The sequence below is a fragment of the Nicotiana tabacum genome, chromosome 5 (assembly GCF_000715075.1).
Source record: "Nicotiana tabacum cultivar K326 chromosome 5, ASM71507v2, whole genome shotgun sequence".
Classification (NCBI taxonomy): domain Eukaryota; kingdom Viridiplantae; phylum Streptophyta; class Magnoliopsida; order Solanales; family Solanaceae; genus Nicotiana; species Nicotiana tabacum.
In genome coordinates, this window is record NC_134084.1 from 1,149,970 (window position 1) to 1,163,652 (window position 13,683).

A 13,683-nucleotide genomic window follows, 5' to 3' on the forward strand; every position below is an offset into this window, starting at 1 on the left:
TCACTCATGTCTTTCTCTGCTTGATTTCTCTTTGTTTTCATTTTCTCATTTCTCTCTCTTGTTTTGCCATTGTTTCCTCCCCACGGTTTCTTATTTTCTCTCTCATTTCTTTTCTTCTTCTTTTTCTTTGTTTTTCCTCTCATTTTTTTTCTTTTCTTTTCTCTTTTTTTGGTTATGGTTGAACCCTATGGAGATTGCCTATGTATCATGACCCCGCATGAATCAGACCAAGCGTAGTTATGGGGGATAAGTGTAAAAGTAAATAATAAAACATTTTGGATTTTCGAATTTTTTCATAGAATAAACATTTTGACTACAACGACCCATTCTAACAATTTTAATTATAAAAACTAATAGACTCAAGAAAAAGGAATTGACAAACTCTAAAAAAATGAAAATACAGACTCGAAAAAAGACTCACAGACTCCAACAGAAAGATGAAAATACAGACTCGAAAACAGACTAACAGACTCCAACGAAAATCATGAATACACCAATGCATCAACTGCTCCTAGGGCCCGCGGGACATCATTCGGTCTCGCAACGGGCCTACGCGCCAAATCCCCTTGGAGATGGTAGAGATCTTCCATTATCTGGCGGACAAAGGTCATCACAGTGGCAAAGAACATGGATCTAGTCATGTGCTCACACTTACTGCATTTCATTGTGATGTAGTCGGCGATCCTTCTGACCCTTTCTCTTATGACGCCCTTTTCTTGCAACAAACGCCCAATCTGTTGGGCCCTAGCTTCCAAAGTTTGTTCAGCTATATGATTCTGTTCTTGAAGTTGTTGCAGATCTCTTTCTAACTATGCCATCGCTGCATAACAGTGTTCTCTTTCTGCCTTAAAAATCTTTTGCTTGCTTGATCATTTTGTTCCCAAAGATGGTGACCCTTTTCTTCAACCCCACAACCTCATTGTCATATTTTCCTTTTAACGCTTTAACCAAGCACTCTCGTTCTTCCGCATTCTTAGCCAATTTTGTTCGAGCCCTTGTTAATTCACCCTCCGCCTTGTTCAAGTCAAAACCATACTCACTCACCTTCTGCCTAAGGTTCTTTATAGGCTTTTCATCTTTTGCACTTCTGGCAGGATTTCCAGTTGCTATTTTCATTTCTCGAATCTGGGCTCGAAAGGCTTCATTTTCCTTGGCTAACGTTTTCTTCTTACCCTCATCTGCGGTGGCTTGTAAACCATTCTCGAATTGAAGGTCCTTGACTTGCTTCTCCAGCTTGCTTATGGTATCCCTATATTCATTTTCTTTGGCCAACCAATCCCATTGCGCTTGTGACGCCTCGACAAATTCTTGAAGATGGGGTCTTTTGGCCGGCCTTCCAAACTCAATTTCCCTTCTATACCAAGCAAGGTAACCTGATGAAACTTCACCTTTGGATAGATCGCGCACACAGGTATTTGCCGTCAGGTACTGATACTCGCTCCCAATATGGCGGACTGCTGCTTCATGAAACTGACCATCAGGACCAATCTTGACTACCTGAGCACTAAGGTCTTCATCTTTTGGAACTATTTGACATCTCCCCAACTGTCTCAAAACCCGGTATGGGGCAAAAGGCTGGATACTTTTGAGACCCATCAGGAGGAAGTGAGGTCCAGTAGCTGGCATGTATACGATTTCATCTATAGGAAGCCACCCGAACATCCATTCTATTTGGTCTGCAGTGATGGAACGGAGATGTGATATCCATTTTGTGACCTCTTCTGGCTGGCTAAACCCGTCGACCCTTGTATAAAATTCCTCTATGCAGTTTTTCTCTGTCGACCCATAGCTCATGTATTGAGGACGATGATATAGATGTTCAATCATCCACATCTGTAGCAACAAGTTGCACCCTTCAAAAAAGTCTCCTCCGGCTTTGCAGGCTGTGAGAGCACGGAAGATTTCAGCTGCTATCATGGGTGCGAGGTGCTTTTGGCCTGAGTAAGCAAGGTACTGACGACCCCAGCTATTCATATATCAATATTTTCATCTTTCCTAGGAAACACCAGAAGACCCAAGAACATAAAAGCAAAGCACCGGTGCTCTTCCCATTTGAGGCGATTCCCTTTGCTACAAATTTTGTTTTCTGGATTGTTAAACCCTCGTATGTGACCGTATATCTGGTATATAAACTGCGGAGTGGAAAAATCAGCTGCCAAATCTAGGTTGTGGAACCCCTGCTTATCTTTAAGGAATCTAGGAACCTGTGCACAGCGACGACTCTTGGAGCAATCAGATATTTGTGTCTCATTGGAACCTCAGTGCTCCCAATATATCCGGCTATTTTTTCCAAAGTTGGGGTGAGTTCAAAATCTGAGAAATGAAACACGTTGTGAGTCGGGTCCCAGAACGTAACTAATGCCTTTATGATGTCTCCTCTAGGCCTGATCTTCAATAACGCGGTAAGACCTCCCAAGTATAGATTGACCTTATCTTGCTCTGATTTACCCAGATCTTCCCACCATATATGCAGCTCCAAAGGGATCTTCTTCATGACTGTTATTGACAAATTTTGACTGGTGCTCATTCTGCACATTTAGTAGGGTGATTAAGCAAAATCATGACTCATTTGACTCAAGAAAAGTTAATATTTTTTTGAATTGTCATTTCAAAAATAAGACCCGGCTTTGCAAATACGACCTTTCAGCACCTCCAGGGAGAAAATTTTAAGACTGTGCTGGCTGACCGGCCAAAAATTCGAAAAAGAGACCAAAGGGTGGTTGTTCTTGCTAAAACAGCCTTCCGGCGTCCTTTTGGGGACATTCGGCTATTTTAGACAAAAATGACATCCCGTGCTTATTTAAAATAAAATAAAATTTTGTTCTTTTTGGGCTATTTTTGCAAAAGGAAAGTTGGACCTGATGGGGATTGCCTACGTATCCCACATCCGGTGAGAATCAAACTGGCGTAGTTCGGGCAAATTGGATACGGGTGAGAATAAAAAAAATAACTAATTTAGAGAAGAATATATTTTTTTGTCTTTTTCTCGAAAATGATGAAACGTGTAAAAAAATGGATTTTCTTTTCCCCCTTTTTTTGGATTTTTGATTTTCGGAAAATGATGAAAAAGTGCAATTTTGTTTTGAATTTTTCGTGTTTTTTCTTTTTCTTTTCTTAAAACAAATGTGAAAGAAAATATAACTAGGCCCTACTTGCTTTATTACACTTCACCCTCTTTTTTTTCCTTTTTCCTTTTTTCCCATTTTTTTTCTTTTTCATTTTCCCTCAACTATCATTGGTCCGCCAAATGACCCTTTTACCCTTGAAAATTGCAAAATGTAGCACATAGGATGCATCAGGATGGTCTTTTATTTTTTTTGAGTACACCTGTCCTAGACGGACCCAACCCCTATATTGAGTCCCCAAAGTCAAATGCACATGATGCAAACAAGCATTCCTACTAGGGATCCGGCATGAGCTGAGTTATTCTAGGTTCAAAACCTGGGTATAGTGTTCTAGACTTGTGCACCCGAGCGGACAACTCGAGCCGAGGAAGGGGCTACGCACCGGGAACCAAAAGGCCATCCAGCTTAGTAACTTGTCCGAGCCTCTTTCTTATTTCAAGGTATGACACTAACAGAATAGGGAGTCACGGCCAGCGTGCACATCCCCGGAGATGAGAAGAGAAGGGTTTCGAAACAATTTATATACAGTTCACGTAGTATCAAAGCGGTAAAAGCAACATTTGGCACATTAAGCCCAAACATGTAATAAAATCATATAATAGATAAAGCCAAATATAACAATTCATCTAAACTCGAATTCTTAACGATGAACCAAAAATTCTGGGTTCGGTCCCCAGCAGAGTCGCCAGAGCTGTCACACCTCCTTTTTACCTACACCCCCGAAAAGGGTGTATAAGGGAGTTTTTTTCAACTTGAAGTGACAATCGAAACGGGATTATTTTATTCAAAATTCAGAGTCGCCACTTGGGATAATTTACGGTATGCCAAGTCACCGAATTCAAATCCCGAATCAAGGAAAAGCTTGACTCTATATTACAGTCCGCGAACACAGAAATCCGGGTAAGGAATTTTGTTAACCCGGGAGAAGGTGTTAGGCATTCCCGGATTCCGTGATTCTAGCACGGTCGCTCAACTGTTACAATTAGCCTATTATTTGATTTTAGTACATGTTTTAGCCTATGATGCAGTTTTAACTTATTAGCCGCCTTTAATAATTTTTAAGGAAGATTGCAATGTCATTTAAAATACATCTTGAACCACGTCACATAAATGCACCAGCGGCCCTCGACATATTTTATCTAACATTGTTGAGATTTGGATTTGGGTCACATAAATGCGCACCCGAGTTTAGGAAGGTAATTTTAAGTATCGCGCCTAAAGCAATTATGCACTTTCAAGTTTGCGAGGGCCATGGAAATCCCACTAGGTGGCACGCCTCAATTTCTAAAGTCAAAACAAAATTAATTAAACGAGGGACATGCAATTGAAATATTGTGTGGCACGACGCACCTCAATTTATTATTTTTAAACTAATCTGACTTTTCAGAACATATTACAATACCCTACAACACTCCCCGAATTCCGAAGTTCTTTAACCAAATCACTGGAAAGCTCACAACAAATCACAACACATTTTTATGCAAAGCGACCTACGATCGAATTTTCATTCTACAGCAACTTGACAAATTAAATGCATCACAAAGCCTACCAAAATAGATTAAGAGATGATGCCTACAGAGAATACCTCAAAATACAATCAATAATTGCTCAAAGCATAAGATGATTTCACAAAGATCTGCTTCTTTTATCACTTGATCACATGAAGCTTAAGGCAGACTAATTGGCTTAACAATACCAATAAATGGGATACAATTAACGAAAACAAAAGCATGGATCGTGAATCTCAACATAGAGCAAATGAAAGTTGAACACCCTGATAATTCAAATACACGCTAAAGTCCAAGGGAAACTGACCAAGAACAATACCAAACAGACCATTAAACCAAAACATCAAGTTTATGTGTCAACCCACCATTTTCACAATCAAAACCTTCAAACACAGAACGAACAGAACACATCCATATCGACGCCCATCCATCCAAAATCCATAACATTCAAAATCCACAAAACTCGTCTTTACTAGCAGTATAACTTAATGATTTTATTCCTAAACTTTCAACACACTTTGATCAACATCTTTAGACAGAAGTATAAAAGAGAAAGAGATGTGAACCTGAATTATAGCTCTCCGATTTAACAAAATTTCAACAATTGTAATCTTGAATTAAGCGAATCCTCAAGATGTAATACCCTTCTAATTACACCAACAATGAGCCGAACGAAATCGGGACCGGAAAAAATCTAGCATCAGAACGAATTCAAACAAACTCCATCAACTCCAAACCAAAATCGGACGAGAATGGACTAAATCTTTGCGTGTTTTGAAAATTTTTCCTAATCTTTCTGTTCAAAACTTCTATTTCTATTTTCGTTTTGGTACGTGTGTGTTGAGGTCACCGTTGATGGCGTTCTTCCTGCCAGATCCGTCACCAAACTATTAGCGATGACATAGGGCAAAGAAGACGAGGAATGAGGTTGTTTTGACCAAGGCCGGTCGCAACAATCAGCGATGGTGACAAACTGAAGGAAGAGGAGGGATGTCGTCGCCGGTCACTTCACCAGATATGGCAGCGACGCAACAATGGCACCAACAGAAGAGAGAGAGGAATGTTAGATATAGATGAGTCTGGCTGCTATCTTTCGATGATGGCTAGGATACATCTATGGTTGTTGCTTCGTGTCGGTTTTCGCTGGAAAATTAAGAAAGGTGGAGGGGTTGAAGAAGACGACGCGGGGGGTCTTTATGGTTCTGTGACTATCAGCCTCTTCAGATGCCTTTTCCTTTCTTTTTTGATTTTTTAGGCGTTACCCCTGCCTTAGCTGATAGGTGTTACCCCTATTATATAGGTCTAGGTCTAAATGTGTATTTTTTGCTAATTGCTCTTAGGTCCTTAGGGTCTTTTCATTTATTTTTTGTTCCATAGAAGAGTCTTGAAGGGTCCCTAGGGTTAGCTTAATGGGTATTGGGTATTGGACTTAAGGAATGGGCCAGAAACTTGGGCATTTATGACTAGCTATGTTTAAAATAAGCTTAATTAACTAAAAGTATTATCAAAAATATTAATTAGCTCTACTTAAGTAAAAATAATTATTAAAATAAGACTGACCATTAAAACAAAACTATTTTTTTGGTATTTTTTCAAGATTAAAAATGACTACAAAACATTAATGAGCCTATTTTTTGTAACTTTCGTTTTCTTGTAATAAAATAAATTAAAAGAGTAAAAATGAGTTGAAATAGCTATATTAGACCTAAATTAAATATTTACGTGCTAAAATATAATAAATCTTGGGGAGGATAAAAAATCACATGTCTACAATGAGTTGTACGATTGCTGCCGAGTTGAGCTTGTCATCTTCGACCTACGATCCTAAGTTTGCAAGGGCATCGGCCTAACTATTTTGATCTCGAGGTACGTGCTGCTCAGTCCACTCTTTGAACCGATGTAATATTACCTATAACTTATCTAGGTACCTTTGTATTAGTTCTTCTCTGACTTCGAACCTTCCATTAACTTGGTTCGCCATAAGGAGGGAGTTACACTTAGCTTCGATCATCTCCGCCCCAAGCTTTTGGCCAGTTCGAGACCTATAATCATAGCCTCATATTCGGCCTCGTTGTCAGTCAACTTCACAGTTCTAATGGATTGTCTGACTATATTGCATGTGGGTAGCTTCAGTACGATGCCAAGTCCCAACCCCTTTGCGTTCGAGGCACCATTTGTAAAGAAAGTCCATATTATCGAAGACGATCCCGATTTTACCAACCACTCTCTTTCGACTTCGAGTATTAGGGCCGGCGTAAATTCGGCCATGAAATATGCCAAAATTTAAAACTTAATGGTTGTCCAGGATTGATATTCGATATTGTACCCGCTGATTTTCACAGACCATTTTGGCCAATCGTCCCGAGTGTTTGGGTTTATGCATTATATTTCGTAATGGGTAAATTGTCACAACACATATAGGACAACATTGAAAATATCGTTTCAATTTCATAGAGACACTTAGTAAAGCGAGCGCCAATTTTTCTAGGTGAGGATATCTAGTTTTGGCCTCACCTAAGGTCCTGCTAACATAATAAATTGGAAGTTGCGTACCTTGTTCTTTCCGAACTAGGACTCCACTTACCGCTATTTCCAATATTGCCAAATACAAGTATAATTGTTCGTCTGCCTTCGGTGTGTGAAGAAGTGGCGGGCTCGATGTAAATCGCTTAAGTTCTTCTAAGGCCCATTGGCATTCCGGGGTCCATGTGAAGTTGTCTTTCTTCTTCAGTAACGAGAAAAATCGATGGCTCTTATCGGAGGACCTTGAGATGAATCGCCCCAGGGCGGAAATGCGCCCGGTTAGCCTTTGTACGACCTTCATATTGTCCAATACCGTAATATCCTCGATAGCTTTGATCTTGTCGGGGTTGATCTCGATTCCTCGGTTGGATAGCATGAACCCGAGAAATTTACCTAATCCGACTCCCAATGCGCATTTTTCTGGAGTCAGCTTCATGTATACTTCTTCAATATACGAAAGGTTTCCTGCAAATACTTTAAATGGTCCTCTGCTCACAGGAACTTAACTAACATATCGTTAATGTAAACTTCTATGGATTTCCCTATTTTTTCTTCAAACATTCAGATTACTAAGCGTTGGTAAGTAGCACCAACATTTTTTAATCCAAATGGTATTATCTTATAGTAGTATGTGCTATACTTAGTGATGAAGGAGGTCTTTTCTTGATCATCCAGGTTCATTCGTATTTGGTTGTACCTGGAGTATGCCTCGAGAAACTGAGGATCTCGTGGCTGGCCATGGCATCAATCATGCGATCGATTTTAGACAAAGGGAATGAGTCCTTGGGGCATGACTTATTTAAATCCTTATAATCCACACACATTCACAGTTTGTTCCCTTTTTTAGGGACTATGATTACGTTTGCTAACCATTCCGGGTATTTGACCTCCCGGATGGACCTTATTTTAAGGAGTTTAGTTACCTCGTCCTTGATGAAAGCATGCTTGATCTCGAACTGGGGTCTCCTTTTCTACTTTACCGGATGGTATTTCGGGTCTAGGCTCAGATTTTGAGTGGTGATCTCCAGTAGGATCCATGTTATATCGAGATAGGACCAAGAAAAACAATCCATATTAGCTATAAGAAATTGAATGAGTTTTTTTTGAGCTCGAGAGTTAACCTCGTGTTGTGGTATACCTTTAGATCGGGCATATGTTCGATCAGTATGACCTGCTCCAGCTCTTCCACCGCTGATTTCGTAGCATCGGAATCATCGGGTACTATAAAGGATCGTGGAACCCCGTAATCATCGTCTTCATCAGTCCTCTGCTTGTCCAGTTGGGTCGAGGCCGACATTGGTGATTGCTATTGGCTTTTTGTTTTGCTTCCGAACCTGGCTCCTTTGTTGATGAGAGTATTGATATTGGAATTACTTCATCGACGGAGAACATCTCCTTTGCGGAGTGTTGCTCTCCGTAGATCGTATTAATCCCCTCTGGTGTTGGGAATTTTAATACCTGGTGAAGGGTCGTGGACACAACCCTCATGTTGTGGATCCATGGTCTCCCAAACAGGGCATTGTACCTCATATCCCGTTTGATCACGTAAAACTTGGTCTCATTGGTGGTTCCGGATGCGTCTACCGGTAACATTATTTCTCCCTTAGTAGTTTCACAAGCCATGTTAAATCCGTTTAGAACTCGGGATACATGTAGGATTTGGTCGTGTAGGTCGAGCTGCTATACAACCCTCGATCGAATGATGTTGGCCGAGCTACCTTGATCAATTAACACACGTTTAACTCGAGTTTTATTTATGAGTACAGATATTACCAGTGTATCATTATGGGGCTGCATGATTCCTTCTGCATCCTCGTCACTGAAAGATAAAGTTCCTTATTGTATGTAATCTCGAATAGTTTGGTGCACTTTAACATCGGACCTTGAGGAAAATCGACCCCTCCGATAATCATATGAATGACGTGTTGAGGTTCTTCTTGCTTGTTTTATTTATTGGAATCCCTGTTTCTGAAATGATTCTTGGCTCGGTCGCTCAGAAATTCCTAAAGGTGCCTGTTGTTGAATACCCGAGCTACTTCTTCTCTCAATTATCGACAATCCTCCGTTCTGTGGCCATGAGTCCATGATATTGCATATTTGATTGGGATCTCTTTGGGCTGGATCGGTTTGTAAATGTCGAGGCCATTTGGTATCTTTGATGTGTCCGATAGCCGATACGATGGCAGCTACATCAATATTAAAGTTGTATTCTGATAATCGTGGTGCTTCTTTAGGTTTGATAGGCCTATATAAGCCGTTCTTGCTCATGAGCCCTCGAGAACTCTGGCCTCGATCAATTATCCTTTCATCTCGTATAGAATTTTTCCCAAATCTGTTATTCTTACGGTCTTCATTTTATGGCTAGTATCGATATCTGTTCAACCTCGGTTCTCGGTCAATATCCGTCTTGATTCTATCGATGGGTATGACAGGATAAACGGACCCCGAAGAATCTCCAAGTTGATCATCTTCGACCTTGATCTTTGATTGGTACTGATTATGCGCAATGACCCAAGTAACAGCCGGGTATTCTATTAGATTCTGCTTCAACTACTGCGAAGCCACCGAGCTTCGACATTGAGTCCTTGGGTGAAAGCTTGAATAGCCCAATCATCAACAACCAGTGGCAGCTCCATCTGTTCCATTTAGAATCGAGACATGAATTCTCTAAGCATTTCGTTGTCCTTCTACCGTACCTTGAAAAGGTCCAACTTTCTGGTCTTAGGCCCTTCAATATCGGTGGTGCTCCTGGGATTTGATCGACCCTAGAGTTGTAAGTTTCCACCTTCTTATCGTTTGCCTCAATCTTCTTTTCCCCTGACTCTATTCGTTTCTTCAGTTCCTCGAGCATCTTCATAATTGCAGGAATGGTCCCCGGTTCTTTATTGTTCGATTCTCTTGAGACCAATCCAACTCTGTGAATAACTTCATGGGATGGCTCGGTCTCAATCCTACTCGACGGGCGATTCTGGTTCTGGAGCTGAGCTATCGCCACTTGTTTAGCCTACAACATTTCAAGTATCATCTACAAGTTGATTCTGCCATCTTCACCGCCATGTGTGCTTTGAGCGGCTGATCGAACATCCCTACGAACACTGCCCTTGGGATCAGCGGCCAAATTTGCGTTGATGGCTACATATGAGTTAACATTGATTGGATCTACAGCAAGGACTCCGTTGAGACCGAGCGAAGGTACGTCGTTCTCTGGTGTTATGTTATCATTTTCGTCGTGGTGGCCAAAATCATTGTCAACGTGTAGGGGTACTGTCTGACAATTCGACATTTTGGTCCTAGAATCAAAGATACTTCAAAGAACAAGTGTAAAATAGTGTGTGTTATGAAAGTTTGTACCAAGTAACCAATATTATCCTTAGCCCAACGGTGTGCGCCAAACTATTTACCCTCAAAATCTGATAATAATTAAATTTATTCGCGGTTTTAAGGATACGTGATATAACTCGATACAAATTAAGAAAATAGATTAATTGAAACTAATGATAAAAAAATAAATGCAAACCAAAATTGAACAGCCTTAGCCTTTGAGTTCGATCATCCTTGAGACAAGAAATGCCTCAACCGATGTTAGAACAGAATAACAAGATGATACGAACTAGTAATAACAGTATATTGCTTTTTGCTGCGTATTACAATGTATTTTACAACTGATCAAACCTCCCTTTATCTAGTAGGGGAATCCTATTCTTGATACAATTTTATAAAAGATAACCAGTCTCATGATTTGCTAATTAATCGGCCTCCCCTTGATACTTCCGAGATTTCCGCCGTGGTCTCCAACCGATCCTGGATATTTCGGCCATCCGTTATTTGGCTCAACAAAGTCCCCTCGATCTTGTTTAGTCCTGGAGTCATAAGCTCAACGATTTAACTTTGTGCCTTGGTTCCATATAACCGGAGCTCGAGCTCTGACCTATCACGTTTCAACCTCAGTTGATCATACAATGGAAGAACCCAATTTCGACCGTATATAATTACATATAAAAACCATCAACTGAGGACGTTTTAATTAATTGAATTGAATTGAGGTGATAGATGATTAGTTGATCTCCAAAAAAGGGAGGAGGATCAGTCTCATCAATGAAGTGGTAAACAATTTCGTATAAGAGTTTTAGTTATATACACATTTAGTATAAATAATTTGATCATATTTACCTGTTATAGTATAGGTAATCTATTGTTGAATCTCACATTGGTTGGATGAGGGTTATGTAGTCTCTTTATGGTCTTGGGCTCCGCACTTCATGAGCTAGCTTTTGCAATTGGGTTAGACCCCAAGAATCATTTAATATTGTATCAGAGCGAGACTCATCCCCATTTATTATTTATATGTTGGGCACCACTATGTTTCCACACTCCAGTTTGCCCGTGAGGGGGTGTTGAGTCCCATATGTGAGTGTTTCACGGTCTCTTTATATGATTCTGGGCATTTCTCATCTCATGAGCTAACTTTTAGAAGTTTACCTGTCGATATTTTTTAGATAATCTGATAGTGTAAAAATTTCTTTATGCTGACGGTATATCCAATAAATATTTGAGTTTCATACCCATTTTTACACGAATAGCAAACATTACATACACTGTGGACATGAATAGTCGTTACCAACAGACTTTTATTGCAGGTTCACATGGGCATCATAACATAACGTCCTCATAAGTATTGGAAATTCAACTCCTCCACGTTACGTTCATAATCGGATGCTATGAACCCTGCATGATGAATTCTTCTGAAAACCATAGTTTTGTGACATTTTCCATTGTATAATTTGTTATTCCAAGATAAGAAGAAGATATGGATTCATCTTGTTAGCACCAAAAAGGTATAACATTTAATAAGTCGTTATACATAAGCAATGAATTGCACATGTGCTGTGCGTTGCTTCCTAGATAGTAATTCGGTGCACGCATCCTTGGTTATTGTCCATATCTTTTATTGGAGTTAATAAATCAATTGATAGTGTAATGAAATTTTCACATTATAGGTACAATTTAACTTGCTCTAAAAAGTCACTCGTCATAGTTGTCAAGTTGCTAATTTCACTTATTATGAATAATATATAATTATTAGGAAACTAGAAAAGCGACAAACACTACTAGAAATCAGGTAATTCCCGTCCAAGGTTTTTCGACCGAAATCGGTCAAAAATAAGAGTATTTGGTTGCAAATGTCAACAAAAAAATAAAATTTTCGACCGATTTCGGTCGAAAATTGGTCAAATATTTGGTCATACTTGCGTATTATGTACAAAAATAATTATTTATTAAAAATTTACAAAATTTCCGACCGAATACGGTCGGAAATTAGTCAACTATTTGGTCATATGTACAAAAATAAATATTTATTAAAACTTTACCAACTTTCCGACCAAATTGGTCAACTATTCAGCCTCCCCTGTATATATTTTCTTTATTAAAAATTTACTAAATTTCCGACCGAATTTGATCGGAAATTGGTGTCATACTTCTATATAATGTAAAAAATAATTATTTATTAATGTTTTTCAAATTTCTAACCGCCTACCCCGAAGAGGTAGATAGGCTATTTTCGAAAGACCCTCGGCTCAAGAGAACAAAAAAACAAAATAAGACAATATCAGTATCACCACAGAAATCATAAAAAAATAGGAACAACATGAAATCCAGAAGAAAGATGCAAAGCAAAAACGAAAAAAAGCAAAAACAAAAACGATAGCTAGTAAATAGGTCTGACACTGAAACGCAAAATAGTAAGACACGACATTGCCTCTAGCTAGCTTAGACAAAAACCCTACCAGACTAGTCTCACAACGGTACGAAATAAGACAAGACTCAACTACTTCCTAAACTACAACTCTAATACTATACTATATATACATCTTATACTATACTATATATATATATAGACATCTTAATATAGCTAATGTTATATCGAATATGGCTTATATACTATACACTTAGTATATATATTATACTATACTATATATACATCTTTTATATATCTTATATAGACATCTTAATATAGCTAATATTATATCGAATATAGCAAATATACTATATACTTAGTATATATACTACATTATATTATGTAGTAGTGATTGTTTATCTTATAAGTTGACAATTACAGTAAGTAGAAGTGTAGTAGTGATGTGCTTAACTAGAGTTAATGGAGTAATTGATTAGCATATATATTAATAATGCACTAAGTAGAAGTGTATTAGTTGTAATTAGCAAATGTATTACTTGTAATAAGCTTATTGATTGATAGTTACACTAAGTATAGTATTAAAGATATATCCTTAAGTAATATAATGATTCTTTAGCCTACACATTGATAATACCACTAAGTAGAAGTGTAAGTATCCTTGAGAAATGTTAATGATTGATTAGCTTATGAATTAATAATAACTTAAGTAGAACTACATTAGTAGTATCCTTAAGTAATGGTAGGCTCGATTAAAACAAGGATGCCTCTAGGGATGCACTTCGATTTTGAAACCCACGAAAGTGTTGAACAACCTCCTAATGAAGACGCA

The 13,683-nt window shown here is 38.8% G+C and overlaps 1 protein-coding gene across 1 annotated transcript; it reads right to left on the reverse strand.

Annotated features, from left to right (window-relative positions):
• Nucleotides 1–268: 268 nt before the first annotated feature.
• Nucleotides 269–5,925, reverse strand: LOC142181084 (uncharacterized). The gene is made up of 2 exons (XM_075253234.1): nt 5,200–5,925; nt 269–2,528 (listed from the first exon to the last, which is right to left on the reverse strand). The coding sequence occupies exon 2, from the start codon at nt 1,972–1,974 to the stop codon at nt 847–849; it is 1,128 nt and encodes a 375-aa protein (XP_075109335.1). The 5' UTR covers nt 1,975–2,528; nt 5,200–5,925; the 3' UTR covers nt 269–846.
• Between the last annotated feature and the right edge of the window lie 7,758 nt (nt 5,926–13,683).